At 40.3% G+C, this 16,900-nt stretch overlaps 1 protein-coding gene across 2 annotated transcripts in view; it reads right to left on the bottom strand.

The window, feature by feature from the left end:
- The window catches only part of Rabep1 (rabaptin, RAB GTPase binding effector protein 1), an 80,794-nt gene extending 64,430 nt beyond the window's left edge, over nt 1–16,364 (bottom strand). Inside the window, exon 1 of one of the 2 annotated variants that reach the window (XM_013111611.3) lies at nt 16,124–16,364. In XM_013111611.3, the coding sequence (XP_012967065.2) occupies nt 16,124–16,157 (34 nt within the window). In that variant the 5' untranslated portion in view covers nt 16,158–16,364. The remainder of the gene's footprint in view (nt 1–16,123) is intronic. The other variant, XM_005067459.4, reaches the window with a different exon arrangement.
- Nucleotides 16,365–16,900: the final 536 nt, after the last annotated feature.

Raw genomic sequence — 16,900 nt, 5'->3', positions numbered from 1 at the left:
TGGAAGCACACTACCCAACCAGATAAGAGTATACAGAGTGGCAGGAGCAAGGGAAGCCCTGCTTCAGCATCAACTCCCCAAAGTTGTCTTCTGACCCTAACATGTGCCCTACAGTACACACCATCATAATCATCATATTTAAAATCCAAAAAAGGGGATAAGAGTTATAAATGAAACTCCTAGACATTAGTTGACATGCGGAAGGTGGTATATCTATATGCTAATGCATTTTACTTTTTTATTAGTTTGGTTTAGTTTTGAGATAGCTTTCAGGTCCTGGTTGGCCTGAAACTCAGAAATCTACCCCCCTTTGCCTCCTGAGTGCTGAGATTAAATGCATGAGCTTAAGGCTAATTATCTTTTTTGTTTTGGTTTGGTTTTTTTTGTTTTGTTTTTCCAGACAGGGTTTCTCTGTATTGTTTTGTAGGCTGTCCTGGAACTCGCTCTGTAGACCAGGCTGGCCTCGAACTCACAGAGATCCACCTGCCTCCACCTCTCAAGTGCTGGGATTAAAGGTGTGCGCCACCAACGTCCGGCAAGGCTAATTATCTTTATGTCTCATTATTTCTGTATTTGAGGATTTAAGTTTTTTTTTTTTTTTAGATTTATTTATTACGAATACAACACCTTGTACACATCAGAAGAGGGCACCAGATCTCGTTACAGATGGTTGTGAGCCACCATGTGGTTGCTGGGAATTGAACTCATGACCTCTGGAAGAGCAGTCAGTGCTCTTAACCTCTGAGCCATCTCTCCAGCCCCAGGATTTAAGTTTTTAAATCAGGTGAAAAACAATGTACTCACCTAACTTCATTTCTCCATCATTCTAGATACACAATTTACAAAGAATTGTTAATAAACATAAAACTATCTCATATCAATTCCTTTAATATAAAATAATTAGTTTAAGATAATCTGAAGTTATTATCATTTACAAGAAAAAAAGCTTATGCAACATAAACTGTCCTTTAGAACCACATTTGATTACATTGTAAGACAAATCAATTTCCCTTATATGCAATTAACAAAAAAATGTAAAGTGACTTAATCCTTCATTCTCTCTACGTTTGTACTATAGCAAGGCTATATACTATAATATCAATTCTACATTAGGGATTATTTATCTGAAGTTCATAAATAAATAATAATAACACAAAGGTTATATTTTATTTACAAGGAAACTGAATGTATTATTTATGAACTTTTCAGATCAAGGTCATACATAGGTAGAGAGGGACTAGCATCTTGATAAATTGCTATCATCCTGCATACATGTAGGTGAAGATTATATCTAAGGATGAGAACATGAAAATTAAAGAAATTTCAAGCAGAGAATACAGATGTTAACATTTGCTGGGTAGGGAAGATCTCAAAGCTACAAGAGACGATGAACTATAGCAGGAGTTAACAATTAAGAATCACCTATTGTCTGGGCATGGTAACATATGCCTTTAATCCCAGCATTCAGGAGACAGAAGTAGACAGAACTCTACTACATAGCTTTTGGGCCAGCAAGGAATACATAATGAGACCCCATCTCAAACTAAACAAAGAACCCCAAATTTATTACATATGTGGCAATCAGTGTGGCAAAATAGTTAAAGAAACAAGCTTTGAGACTGAACAAAAATAAGGGTCAGTTCTACCACTTACAAGCTGGCTCTTTCACTCATCTATGAAAGTGAGAACTAGTGTTAGTGCAATCCACCCTTCCAGGGTACATTTCAAGGCAAATGGCTATGCGGTAATCAATAACAAAAGCCTTAAGTTTTAATATAATCTTTAAATAGACAATTTCTCCACCTAGGGAAAAGATCATGGATATGTGGGTTCAGATTTTATTTCCGAAGTACTAATGACTGTGGAACAGTTGAAACCCTAAAACATCAGTAAAATATGAATATGGTATATCCTTCCTTGTCTATAGTTTTCTATAACAGTAGTCAAAGTATCACATGGAAAATACCAAAAACAACTCATAAGTCTTATATTTTACACTCTTTTGAGCAGCACAAAGAATTCCCATCCTCCCATTCCAGCCTACCCAGGATGTGAATCATCTCTGTCCCCCAAATTCACATGGTGTATGCTAACCACTGGTTACTTGGTAACTATTATCACATGCTTTTGCTCATATAAACCTTACTTAATAAAGGTGTCAAAGCAATAAGTAGTGGTGTTGGCAATTTACGGACATGAAAGGGAAGTAGTAAAATGCTTCCTTTAGGCAAAAGATTAAAGTACAAGAATATATTTTTTATAAAAAAGCAAACTTGGGACTTTCTTTTTTTACTTTTTTCTTTTTTGTTTTTTCGAGATAGAGTTTCACTGTGACTTTGGAGGCTGTCCTGGAACTAGCTCTTGTAGGCCAGGCTGGCCTCAAACTCACAGAGGCAGAGATCTGCCTGCCTCTGCTTCCCCAATGCTGGGATTAAAGGCATACACCACCACTGCCCAGCTTAATTATGTACTTTCTTAAAACATGAAAATTTACTTACCAAAAAACACACAATAGGAGAGGAAATGAAAACTCATGGAAATCTGAGTCCCAAGTATTGGGGAGGGGTGTTTTTTTTAAGACATGGTCTCGTGTAGTTGACTCTGGCTCTGACCTCTGCTAGAAATCCAATGATGACCTTGAACTTTGAATCTTCTTGCTTCTGGCTCCCAAAAGGAGACTGTAAATGTAAATTACAACACCCCATCCCATCCTACCCCCATTTATGTGGTGCTAGGAATTGAACCTGGGATTTGTACATGATAAGCAAGCATAATGGACTATATTACAAACCCTTTCTTGGCATTTTCCAAGACTACTACATAATCATTAACTATGCTGTGCTGTATGAAAGACCTCTTGAAATCCTTCCTCTTGTCTGACTATAATTATGCATCCTTTGACTAGTATCAGCTCCTCCTCCCACATAAGCAGCTTTCAATAATCACAATCTAAGTTACTGTGTGTGCATGTGTGTGTGTATATGCACACTTGAGCATATGTGTGCAAAGGTCAAAACAACTTGGGGAGTCAATTCTGTCTTTCTACCACATAGGTCCCAGGGATGAAAATTATGCTATCCACCTGCTGAGTCCTCGTGCTGGCCCCAATGACAATTCTACCCTCTACTTTTTTTTTATGATTAATATTTTTTAATCTACCCTCTACTTTTATGACGTCCACATATGAATAAGATCATATACCTGGATTTGATATTACATAATGCCAAGTTAACAGATTTCCTTTTTAAAGTCTCAACATGCATACATCTTCCTTACTCATTAGGCTATCATTTCTTGGTTGTGGAGGTGCTACAATAAACAAACATGGTAGTGTTAACTATCTCTTTCACATACCGATTCCATTTACTTTGGATTAACACACCATACAGAGTTATTATGTGGTGCTTCTATTTTTAACTTCGTGTACAACCTCCATGCTGTTTCCCATAATGGCTATAATTTACATTCTCGTCAACAATGAATAGGCATTTTCTTTTCCCTGTAGCCCAATATTTATAACCTTTGGTCTTTTTGTGAACTGTCATTATAATAAAGTGTTATCTCACTGTGTTTTTCTGTGTATTCCTTGATGACTAGTAATACTGAGAATTTGAGAATTTTTTCATCAGCCACCTGTATGTGTTCTTTTAAGAAAAATCTGTTCAAATATTTTGCCCCCCTCTTTTAAAGATTCATTTTTTATGCATACAGGTGCTATGTCTGCACGTATGCCTGCAGACCAGAAGAGGGCATCAGATTGTGAGCTGTTCAGTGGATGCTGGGAATTGTAATCAGTGTTCTTAACCACTGAGCCATCTCTCCAACCCTTTTTAATTTGATTGTTTTCTTATTACTAAGCTCCTTATTTGGGGAGTTTTAATCTTCAACTAAATGCATCACTTCTGGATATTGTCTCCCATCTGTAAACTTCTTCACTCTACTGATTTCCTTTGCTGCATAGCTTTTTAGTTCAGTGTAATCTCATTTGTTGGCTTTTGTTTTTGTTGCCTGTGCTTTTGAGGTTGTATCCCAAACAATTCATTGCCCTGACAAATGTGGGTATTTTTCTTCTAGGTTTTCTTGCAGCAGTTTCATAGTTTCGTCTTACATTTAGGTCTTTGATCTACTTTGTGTTTATTTTTCTTTATGGTGTCACAAAAGGATTTAATTATTCCTCCTCATATGGATATACAGTTGCCTCTTTTATTGAAGCAATCATCTTTTGTTCAGGCACCTTAGTGGCCATAAGAGCATGGATTTAAGAATATGGATCTATTTGTGTCTGGTTTGTCATGTTTTCTGGTGCTGGGGATTGAACACAAGTCCTTACACATGCTAGGCGAGAACCTATACCTATCCCAAGCCTATGGGTGTTTTTATGTTAGTACCATGCCAATTTAATTACAATAGTTTGTAATGTTAATTAAATATAATACTGGAGTGGAAGCAGATGGCACAGGAGAAGGGCACTTAATTACCCTTAAGGAGTGAGGTTTATTAGGAGAAAGGGCCTCCAGGTCATGATCTGGGCTCAAGGTAGAAGGAAGCCCATTGGAAAGATAAGAGTTCAAACTATGCAAGAGGTTATGACATGACCTTAAAAGAAAGGATATTTTCCTTTAGTTCCTGGAGAAAAGGTTCATTAAGAAGAAAGCAGGAGAGACAGTTCAGCAGTTAAGAGCACTGGCTGCTCTTCCAGAGGACCCAGGTTCAATTTCCAGCACACACATGGCAGCTCACAACTGTATGTAAATCCAGTTCCCAGGTACCTGACACTCTCATGCAGGCAAAACAACAATGCATATTAAAAAAATAAAAAGGAAAAAAAAAGTTGGTTGAAGAGCACTTGTTGCTCTCCAGAAGACTCAAGTTCAAGTCCCAGCACCTATGTCTAGCATCCCACCTATAACTCCAGCTTCAGGGATTCCAGCACTGCATGCATTAGCACTCATGGAAATAAATCTTTTCTTAAAAAGAGTAAGAGGGCTGAGTGGCAGTGACAAATGCCTTTAATCCCAGCACTTTCAAAGCCAGTCTGGTCTACAGAGTGAGTTCCAGAACAGTCAGAACTACACAGAGAAACCCTGTCTCAACACCCTCCCCCCCCAAAAATAGAAGAGATACATAACCACCACTAGGGGGATGGAGTTGGGGGAAGTCAAAGGAACCTCTCCAGAAAGATCCCACTGTAAGTCTTCAGAGAAACCCCTGAACAAAGAGGATTCCTGTCTTTTTAAATTATATATATATATAAACAAACATTTTAGAGGCTGGTGGAAGTGCTACATCACATGATTTAGTTCAACACAGGCCATGTGACAAAGCACATGAAAGAATCAGATATAAAGGACAAACTGTCAAGTTACAGCATAGATTGCTTCTTAACTCTTTCCCGGGAGCTGCAGGTAGGTGTGGCCTGATCTCTTTAGGCTGTGGGAACTGGCCTTAAGAATGACCACTGTAAAGTAGCAGACCCAAAATATGTAGTATATTTTGAAATCAGGTAAGATGGTGCTACCTGGTTTTCTTTTTACTCAAGACTGACTGGCTACTCAAAGACTTCACAGGTTCCCTGAAAATTTTAAGACTTTTTTTTCTCTATTTCTCAATGCAACACCATTGGTATTTTGATGATTACAAAGAATCACTAGATAGCTTCCAGCAGTATGGACATTTTTGTTTGTCTTTAGTTTTTGTTTTTCAAGACAAGGTTTCTCTTTGTAGCACTGGCTGTCTGGTAGACCAGGGCTGGTCATGAACTCAGAGATCTGCTTGTCTCTGCCTCCCAAGAGCTGGAATTAAAGGTGTGCACTGCCAGAAGTGTTATTGTTCTTGGTTTTTTTGTTTTTTTCAGTGTGGAAATTTCCAACAATGCATCCTCTTTCATCAATGTGTAAATTTTAGCTTTGAGATAGCTCCCCTCCTTTGCTAGTATTATCTCCTATAGCTATTATAAGTGGAATTTGTTTTTTCCAAGATAGAGGGAAGTTATTACATAAAAACACAAAAGGTTTCTTTTTACAGGTAAAAAGTTATTATTTTTTCTTTCCTATTCACCTGTTTATTTTTGCAGTGCTGGAGATTAAATCTACAACATCCCTCAAATGTACATGCTCTCACTGAGCTAGCTCCGCACCCTCTCTTTTATTATATTGAGTCTATGTCCTCCACATGAATTTGTCTGGTATCACTGAGTATATGTATGTTTGTGTCATCTTCAGAGTTTTCTAAATATGTGAAGTTTCTGTCAGTGCAACAACTACCTGAGGGGAAGTGTTTATAGACTGATTTGGGCTCAGCTTCAGATTTCAGGGCATGTCACTATGGTACAAGGCATGACTAGAGAAAGCTGCTCACTTCACTGCAACCAGGAAACAAATAAATATAAGAACTTTGGGGCATAACTTCCAAAGGCATGGTCCCAGTAACCTATTTCCCCCAACTAGGCCTCATCTCCTAGTTCTTCCACCTCCATAAACTGTGAACACTGCAGTGGAGTAACTGATACAGGCAAAACCTTATGATCCAGTCATTTCCTCCAAAGCTCCACCTCTGGATATTGCTATTTGGGGAACCAGAACACTCTAGGGGGATTTTATATTACAGTCAGAGAGACAGTTTAACTTCTTCCTTCTCAGTCCGGATGTCTTTTATTGTTTTCTCTTACCTAAATGTTCTGAGTAGGACTTGCCATTCTGTATCAAATAGAAGTGATAAAATGGACATATCTGTCTTTTTCCAGTTTCAACATTTTTCCCATTCAGGATGCTAGCTGTGGATTTTATCAAAATTGGTGGTTATTATGTTATTAATTATATACCTAATTTGTTGAGTTTTTGCCTGGCTTATTCTGTGACAGACTTTTACTGATTCAATATTCTTACTCATTACTGGACTGTTCACATTTTTTATTTCTCCATAATTCAATCTTAGTAAACTGCAGCACCCATGAACTTACATTTGTCTCAAATTCTTCATAACTCTGAAGGCTGTTATTCATGTATCGTTCTCTCCAATATGAAATAGGATACAGAAAATGAAGGGTTATGTTACTTAACTTTCTGAATGGTACAAGATATCTCTACTATGTGAGACCACATTATCATAACTGCCTGTTTTCATGTCAGTTTTTTTCCCAAAAATATCTATTGTTCACATTTACTCTAGGCCAAGTATTATGCTGAAAATACCACTATGACTCAGACAAGTTGCCTCTTCTTCATGGTGTTTGTATTCACTGATTTATGTTCCATAAGAAATAATCTGTAACACCCATTATCAATAAATTGCTTGTTTAAGAAACAAAAGTAGCCAGGTGATGGTAGCACAAGGCAGAGGCAGGAGGATCTCTGTGAGTTCACAGCCAGCCTGGTCTACAGAGTGAGTTCCAGGACAGTCAAAGGTACATGGAGAAATGTGTCTCAAAACAAACAACAACAAAATGAAAGTATTGGGCTGGGTATGGTGGCACGAGCCTTTAATCCCAACACTGCAGAGACAGAAACAAGTGGATTTCCAATTCCAGGGCAACCATGGCCACAGAGAGAAACCCTATGTGTGTTTGTATGTGTGTGTGTGGGGGGGGGGGGGAATTGATTATCAAGACACTCTAATGTGTTCACCCTCTATCAATTTGATGACTATTTTTAGGCAACATAAGATTGGGGCTTCTGAAGAAAGTTTATTTTACATAAAAGAAGCAATACTCAGAAGACAAGTGACAGCTCAACTTCCAAGTTCCAGCACTGACTGCCACAATACAAGTGACTTCATCTCTTTAGTCTCATTTACAAAATGTGAATGTTGCTGGGCAGTGGTGGTGCACGACTTTAATCCCAGCACTCGGGAGGCAGAGGCAGGTGGATCTCTGTGAGTTCGAGGGGGCTGGACCGACAGCCTCCAAAACAATACAGAGAAATCCTGTCTCATAAAAAATAAAAATAAAAAAAAATGTGAATGTTGACTACTCTCTAGGACTCCTTTTGGATATAGTTATGTGACTTTCTACTACTTTCCTTAGCTTAAGTACATCTAGAAAATACCAAGTTCTAGGTTCCAATAAAGGTCACTAACTGGAATTCCCTGAAAAAGAATCTAAAGAATGGCAAGTAGATTTTAGTCATGTAATAAAAGCAATAAACCAAATACTTAGGAAAAACACAACATTACCATCAAATTGCTTCAGTGCTGAGAGCCTCAGCACTTCAAACTGACATGCAAAAGAATGCCTGGGATTTCCTCTGGGTGATCTTAGCAAACAAAACTAAAACTAAAAGCAGTTACAACACAGCAAACCTCACTTTAATTAAAAGAAAAATAAAATACATATCCAGTTAAAATCAGGAGGTAGCAAGCTTTCTTCTCTAGAAGGAACAGAATTTAGACTACCAATTCAGAATACCACTGACTATCTGTTTTCTCACTGGGCATCTTCACAGTTCAAGGCCACTCCTTCACTAAATCAACAATGTCTAGAAGGCAGGTTGTATATCATTCATTTTTATATTCTCTGAACAACACCATTATCTGGTACAACTGTACTACACAAAAAAATAAACAATAAAAGTTTACAGATATTCTTATAAAGATTAAACTCAATTAAATGACTATACATGAAGGGTTTATCAGGCTGGAAAAATGTCTTAGAAATTAAGAGTGCTTACAGCTCTCGAATAGGAACTGAGTTGAATTCCTTCCCTGGATATTTGGCCTCAACCCTGGAAGCAGAAACTGCTCATGTCTAGTATTGTTGTAGTACTATATTCTTTAAGGTTTCCTTTTCTCCTGATAGGTGATCTATCAACTCTTCATATTAAAGTTTCCCTTTTAAATTTTAAAATGAAATCCAGGTGGATTAAAGTACTAAAAAAAAATGCCTGGCAATGATGGTGCATGCCTTTAATCCCAGAACTTGGGAAGCAGGGGCAGGTGGATCTGAGTTCTGAATTCAAGGACTGGTCTACAGAGTTCTAGGACCACAAGGCCTACCTACACAAAGAAACCCTGTCTTGGGGGAAGGGAAAAAAAAAAAGAAGACTATAAAAGCATTGGGAATAAAGAGGCAGGAGGTAATTTTTTTTTTTGGTTTTTTGTTTGTTTGTTTTTGTTTTTCGAGACAGGGTTTCTCTGTATTGCTTTGGAGGCTGTCCTGGAACTAGCTCTGCAGACCAGGCTGGCCTCGAACTCACAGAGATCCCCTGCCTCTGCCTCCGAGTGTTGGGATTAAAGGCATGTGCTACCAACGCCGGCAGGAGAGGTCATTCTAAGCCAGAAATCTTGAAGTTATAAACTTTAAAAAAACAAGGTCAAATGACAAAAATTGTTTTTTGTACAATAAAAGAGTAGGTAAGTAACAAACTAGAAGAACATAGCAAAAAATCTACTACACTTTATAGTGAGCTCTTCTAAACTGACAAGAAAAGAAAGATGAGATGGCTCAGTCAGTAAAGTATTTGCCACACAAGCAGAAGGATCCTAGTTCAATTCCCCATCACCCACACAAAAAGCAAGACAGCTCTTAGACAAAGACAGGAGGCTCTCTGGGGCTTACTGACCAGTTTCAGTTTAACCAGCCGCTCAGTTCTAACCAGCAAGTGCCAAGTTGAGTGAGAGACCCTGCCTCATAAAATAAAGTGGAAAAAGGCTTAAAAAGACGCCTAATGCCAATCTCTGACATCCATGCACATGTGCACATGCACCTGCAGATACACACAAACACATACACCACACACACAGGAAAAAATAATTAGCAAGGATAATTCAATGGGGAAAAGTGAATTGATGGTCAATTCACAAAAAGAACTTAGTCAATTAAGAGCCAGCATGATGGTTCAGTCAATGAAGTAGCTAACCATACAAGCTTAATGAGCTAGCTGAGTTTGATCCCTAAAGCTACCTCTCACAAACTGTCCTTTGACCTCCACAGAAGCACTGTGTTATGCACACACATACCCCAAATCATTAAGTATATAAAGTAATAAAAATATGCCATACCTGAAAACAATATAATCAGCTAAGGTTCAGAGACAGAACACTTGTCTGGTATACACAAAGAGCCTGGGTTCATTCCACAGCTCTTTGAAAATGAACAAGTTAATCAATTCACTTTTTAAGCCACTATTTGTCATCTACCTGCTTCAAACCCTTCAACAGTATCTTTCATCTCTAAAGATAACACTATCCAGGTCAGTCCACTAACACCCCATACCTTCTCTCTGCTTGCTCCAAGAGAGGGACTCTTGCTCATCCATCAGACAGCAACACCAGGACCACCTCCTCTAAATGGCCTAATGTCTTAAATGCTGTGTACCCCTCTCAGGTCCTCAGGCAGAATTTTGGGATTCCTTGATTCCTCTACCAGCTGTCAAACATCCAATGCCATCAGTAAACCCCGCAGGCTATTATCTCAAAATAAAGCTTCCATCAATCATCTTAGTCCAGTCTCCATCACCTTCTCCTGAGGCCTCCCTTGCCTCCCCCTAAAGCCCTACTGCCAATCCAGCAACCAAAGTTTGTGTTTGTGGTTTTTACTAACTCGTTGGTGGATTATTGTTTTTAGTTTTGAGGCAGGCTCACACTCCGTAATCCAGGCCAGCCTCAAACTTTGTGACAATCCTTCTGCTTCAGCCTCTCAGTGCTAGGATTACAGACTTGAGCCACTATGCCCAGCACTTTTTGTTATATCTAATCATATTACTCTTTTGCTGAAAACTTTTTCAGTGGTTTCCCATAGTGAAATGGACTGATTCACGTGCTCATTTTCACAGAGCTGGCCCACAGTGAAAGCCAATCTTTAAAATGTTTCTGTGGCCCTACAACATCTGCCCTCATCATCCTCTCTGTGATCCCACATAATACCACTCTCATCCCTCACTCTCTTAACATCATTCCAATCACAATGACCTCTTCAAATGTGTCAGATATATTCCCTCAAAGCTTTTGCTTTGTGGCTAATTTCACTTCCTCCTTCAGGTCTCTGCACAAATCTTATCTATATCAGAACATCTGTATCAGAATATCACTATTCCAACCATTTCATTTAAAACCAACCCCAAGGCTAGCAAGAAGGCTTAGCAGTTAAGATTATCTGTTACTCCTGCTGACAATCCAAGATCAGTTCCTAGCATCCACACCAGGTAGTTCAAACCATCTATAACTCTTGCTCTTGGAATTCTAGCACCTTCTTCTGGCTTTTGGGCACCTAAATATACATGTACCTACCCGACCCCAGAAATACATATACACATAAGTAATAAAAATAATACTAGCCTAATTCGTCCTTGGACCCTGCTCTTCTGTTTTGCAGAGCACGTATTGGTTAAGAATCTATATAACCTGTGTATGTTCAGTTCCTGTTCTCCCTTCATTAAGCAGGACTGTTTATTACCTGTCATGTTCACCAGTGGATTATAATTACCAGAATTGTCCCTAGCAAGTAGTACACATTATTAATAGTTGAATAAATGGTTTTACACTGTCTGTGGAATGATATAATTAATGACTAAATGACCACCTAGGAACAGAGACTGGGTCTGATTTGGCTGGCTCTGTATTTCTTAGAGATTAAGGGCTGACATAGTCAAAGCACCTAAATGCTAATTGAAGAATACCTCAGGTATTGTGGGCATGCCTGTAATCCCAACATCTAGGAGATAAAGTAGGACTAGTGTTAGTTTGAGGTGAACCAAGGCTACACAGTGAATCCAAGACTAACTTGAGCTACCTAGCAAGAGTGTCTGAGAAAGACAGACACAGACAGGACAAACAGACAGAAACAAAAAAATAGCCTTTCTTAAAAAAATCTATCAGAAGACAAATTTAAAACAGACAACCATAAGCTTTTAATGGGAAATCTACCTTCTCATACACCTTGACAGGTATGTAAACTGATACTTTTTTTAGCTTAAGCATCTTTAACATTTAAATCCACCGGAATGTGCCCTTTAACTTAGAAGTCTCACAGTTATAAAAGCAGGAGTAGCAGTGGTGCAGGCCTGCAATTCCAGTCACTAAGGAGGTGAGGCTGGAGCATCTTAAGCTTAAGGTCTGCTATGTCAGAGTGAGACCTTGTCTCAAAAGTTAAAATAAACTAGAGCTACAGCTCAGTAATATAGTGCTTGCTTAGCACGCAAAAAGTCCTGGATTCAAATCCCGGTAGGAAAAAAGTACATCATTTTAGCATTGCTTATAAAATAAAGAGATTAGCAACCAACCAGTCCACCAGTGGGAACACTGCCAGGCAAGTTGTCTCATGCCTGTAGTTCCAATACTCCAGAGGATAAAGCAAGAGATCATCATGAATTGGAGGTCAGCTAGACTAGAGGGGGACCCTGTCTCAATAATAAAAATAAAATAGATATTGGAGAGATAGCTGATTGCTCTTACAGAGGACCTGGGTTCAATCCCCAGCACCAACATGGTGGCTCACGACCACCTGTAACTCCAGTTCCAGGGATCCAATCAATCCCGTCTTCAGACATACATGCAGGCAAAATACAAGTATACATAAAACAAAGTAATAATAAAAAAATCATTAAAATAATAATGAAGAAAAACAAGCAAATCCATCATTCATGCCACACACATGATGGAATAGACTTTTAATAAGAACAAGGCAGAGCTATAAACAGACAATGGTCCTTGTGATCTAGTAGACAAACCAAAAGGTCCTGACATCAGATGCTGTGTTTGAATCCTGACTCTATAACATACTGTAACTCCAGCATGTTTAATTTCTCTGTGCTTCAGTTTCTCCATCAAAAACTAGGACCGGTAACACTATATTACAATAGCATCCCCCTCGCTGATGTGAAGATTCCTTGAGATAGTACCTGCAGTGATTATGGCATGTCACAGAGCTATGTAACCAGATACATACACGCACGCACACACAGTCATATAAGTAACATCTAAGTAAGATAAGAAAGTTGCAGGCCTATGTATGTAATACCCATCTATTTCAAGGATTAAAGGTAACATGTCTGTATAACTGAATAAAAGGCAGAACAGAAATCTCACCTCTGAGAAATGGGGAAAATATATTTCTACTTAAGATTCTTTTTTCTAATATATAAAGCATCAATGGAGGACTGGAGAGATGGCTCAACAATTAAGAACACTGGCTGTTCTCCTAGAGAACCTGAGTTCAATTCCCAGCACCCACATGATGGCCCACAACCATCTATAACTCTAGTACTAGAGGGACCCAACAACCTCTTCTGGCTTCCAAGAGCACCAGACATGTACATGGCACACAAACATGCAGGCAAGATACTCATAAAAATAAATTCTAAAAATAAAATAAAAGCATCAATGGGGGAGGCTTAGCAATGTTTAGAAGCTAGTATATATTATAAAATGTGTAAATGAAGTTAAACATATCTATAACTTCAAATATTATCATTTCTTTATGGGAAAACATTCAAAATCCTTTTTTTCTTTTTTCTTTTGGTTTTACGAGACAGGGTTTCTCTGCATTGTTTTGGAGGCTGTCGTCCAGCCTGGCCTCGAACTCACAGAGATCCGCCTGTCTCTGCCTCCCAAGTGCTGGGATTAAAGGCCTGTGCCACCACTGCCCGGCACAATTTTTTTTAAATAGAGGGATTATATAAAAACAAAATAAAGGGGCCAGTGACATCACTCAGTAGATGTGACTGCTGTCAAGTCTGACAACCTCAAAAATCACATAGTACCAATTCCCACAAGTTGTCCTCTGACCTCCACACACACGCGTGTAGTATGCATACATACACACATAAACACATGCAAATAAAGTTTTAAAAATTTAATTTTAGTGAAGCAAAAGCAGGAAAATTCTTCTAAGATAGTTTACCTTAAACTGAAATCTGAGAATTTCTTACACTTGTCTTTGAATTTTCAATAATTTAATCAATTGACACTTGTCCATTAAAATGTACCATCAAAAAAACCAAAACTTTCAAAAACTATGAAATAAAAATGTAAATGATTATATCGCATCGTAGCAATTACACACAAATCTACTTCTTAATATACCATATCCTCATGAAAAACAAAGCAAAGTATACCAAAAAGAAAAAGACTCAGCAACTGCTTCTGAAACTATGGGAAAGCAAAATAAAGTCCAAGACTAAATAGTTATGTTTTACTGTCTGTTTGATAAAAAGGAATTCTCCAATTCCTTTGGAGAGATTGAAATTCAAGTGTGCTTTTAATTAAAGTTATTAATATGCACTCAACTAAAGAAAAAAACTAATTCCTCAAGACGAACTTCTAAGTAGACACTGACACAAGAACTCAAACATACCAAATTCTCTGTCCTTTTGAAAATGATAGTTATGGTCACCCATTTACATTACCTTACAGTTAAAAACAATTACAATGTAAACTTAATCTCATCCCATAGTCTTAAGATTTGAAAAATGGGAAATAACCCTAAACTAGGAATAGTAAGAATATGAGATTCCTCAATCTTAATGTTTTCCTCGATGCTGTAAAGTGCTTAGTCACTTCTGCCTATTTGCAGGGAAGACCATTTCATATCTTGAAAGAGTCAGAAATGTGGAGTTCAGACTCATGTCACCTGAGTTGTTTATGAAAGGCAGCAGCCAGTTAAGCATACCTACCAGAAGCCAGAGCTTTCTCTGTATTCTGCCTCTGTCTGCAGTAACAAAGAGGGTTTGTAAAGTTTTCTTCCCTGACACCAAATACAAAAGGTGAGAATTAAAAGAAGGTTCCAAAAGCATCCCTGTTTCCTGACAGCCCACCATCTCTTCCACAGGAATAAAACAATCGAATTAAAAGTCCAGGCTGGGCATTACACCTTAGCCAACTAACAAATCCCAAAACTAGAGAGGCTAACGGACTTTGGAGCATACTTCCCAGAGAGCAGCAAGAGCCTTAAAATCTGATAACATTGTTTCCAGTTCCCCCACAGCAAGAACAAACAGAAAGATTTTCACAAAAGGTTATTTCAAGAGACTACTCTTAGGAAAGTCCAAGTGAAGTACCCCTTGTGCCAACCGCGTATTCCAACATTCTACTTACAGGTAAAGATGCTAAGCAGGAAGATCAATTATAGAAATACACCTGAAAGAACTTTCTCAACTAGATACAATAAGATCTTTGCCATGGACCGTGCACATTCTTTCCAAACGTAACTCCAGGTTGAGAAAAAAAAATCTGAAACAATGTGATCAAAACTCTGAAGCATAGTTCAGTCGGCTGGAAGGTCATGAAGGGCTCTAATAACCATTGTGGCTTATTTAGGACAAGGCCTTTTTTCCCTTCCAAAAATATAATATGAGCACTATTAAAAGACAGCTTGCCCTGCACCTTCAAGTCTCGGCTACTGAGACAGGAGGACAGCTCAGAAGTTTCAGGCCAACATGCTCAACAAAGTGAGACCCCCAACATTGAAAGGAAGAGATCAAAGGGAAAGACTGATTTCCTCGACTTTGGTTTTCTCGAGCACCGACCGTTTTCATTTCTAACACTCTCAAAACAATACTAAGCTATCTTTTTACATATGAATGTTGCCATCTTTATCGCTTAGCCCATGCTTGCCCATCTTTCTCGATAAAGAGGTACAGATCAAGCACTCTTTGTGCGTCAGAAAGTGAGGTCCTAAGGAACTAAGAAATGTGCCCGGACTTACCATTAAGCTACACTACCATTCAAAGGATGCTACCAAATCGTTACGGATCCCAGTTACTTTTTACAAGTCGCAACACCGGGTGCAAAGAGCGCTGGAGCGTGGCCTGAGGAGGCGGAGGTGGGGCGAGAGGGCACACCGCCACCACCGAGACGAGGGCACACTCTTTTTTTTTTTTAACGAATATAGCACATGTTCTCGATTTCCATCCTCCCCACAGGCGGAACCCACGTGCTAATGCCACCGCATCCTCCTCTCCGCGCTCCCTCGCCGCCACCGGCTCCCCGCAGGCTCCCCACGCCCTTCCCCGCGGCCGCCCGCGCGCGACTCCCGCCCCCTCCCCAGCCCGGCGGCCCAGGCTCGCGCCGCCCGCGCGCTCCGGCCGCCGTCCCCGCGGGTCACCCCCCGGGCCCACGCGCGTGCCCTTCCTGCCCCAAGGGCCCCCGCGACGCCGCGCCGGGCAGGCCGCGCCCGCCATGGTGGGCGCCTCACCGTCAGGCTGGGGAGCCGGGCCCGGCTGCGCCATGGCCAGGAGGCGGCCTCGGGGAACGGGGATGGGCGGGGAAGCGGCGTCCCGGGCTGTCGCGGGCTCAGCTGGCGGAGGAGGCGTCGACCGAGCCGCGGCCGCCGCCGCCCAGGGAGGAACCGCTAAGGCTGGAGCCGCCGGCGCCGCCACAGCCCCGGGCAGAGACGGACCGGAGCGCCGACCTCCGCCTCCTCATCCTGACAGCGGGAAATAAGCAGTGCGCAGGCGCGGGGGGATGGGGCGGCACGTGACGTTGGCCTAAGGGGAGGGGCGGGGCCTCAGGAGGGAGGGAGACCGAGGAGGAGGGGTCCGCAGCTTGAGCATCAGAGGGAAGCTGATGAGAGCTAGGGGTGGAGGAGGCTGCTGGCGGGAAAGGCGAGGACACTTGAAGCTCCTGGCTCCCAGGAGCCACTCAAAACAAAAAAAAAAAAAAAAAAAAAAGGCCCGTGTGAGGAAATCCAATGGTGCACGCGAGCCCAGCCGCTTCTTCGCCTAGCTGAGTGACCTTGAGAGAGTGAGTCCCTTAACCTCATAACCTTGATGAGTAGAGTAGCTAAGAAAAGTTTAAATGAGGCAATAAAATAGGAAGAAATGTTATGGCCAGAAGTTGGCCTGGGCCCCAGGTTTTCTGATGTGAAAGCCAGTGTACTTTCCATTAAGCCACTATGTCTGACTTTTATGTGCCCAAGCCAGGGAAGCTGCTAGAAATATAGCAGACGCAGCGCTTGCACTCCTGACTTGAG

The sequence above is a fragment of the Mesocricetus auratus genome, unplaced genomic scaffold (genome assembly GCF_017639785.1).
Source record: "Mesocricetus auratus isolate SY011 unplaced genomic scaffold, BCM_Maur_2.0 Super-Scaffold_100007, whole genome shotgun sequence".
Lineage (NCBI taxonomy): Eukaryota > Metazoa > Chordata > Mammalia > Rodentia > Cricetidae > Mesocricetus > Mesocricetus auratus.
The sequence above is the reverse complement of the archived record's forward strand: the minus strand, read 5'-3'. Positions and strand labels throughout refer to the sequence as shown.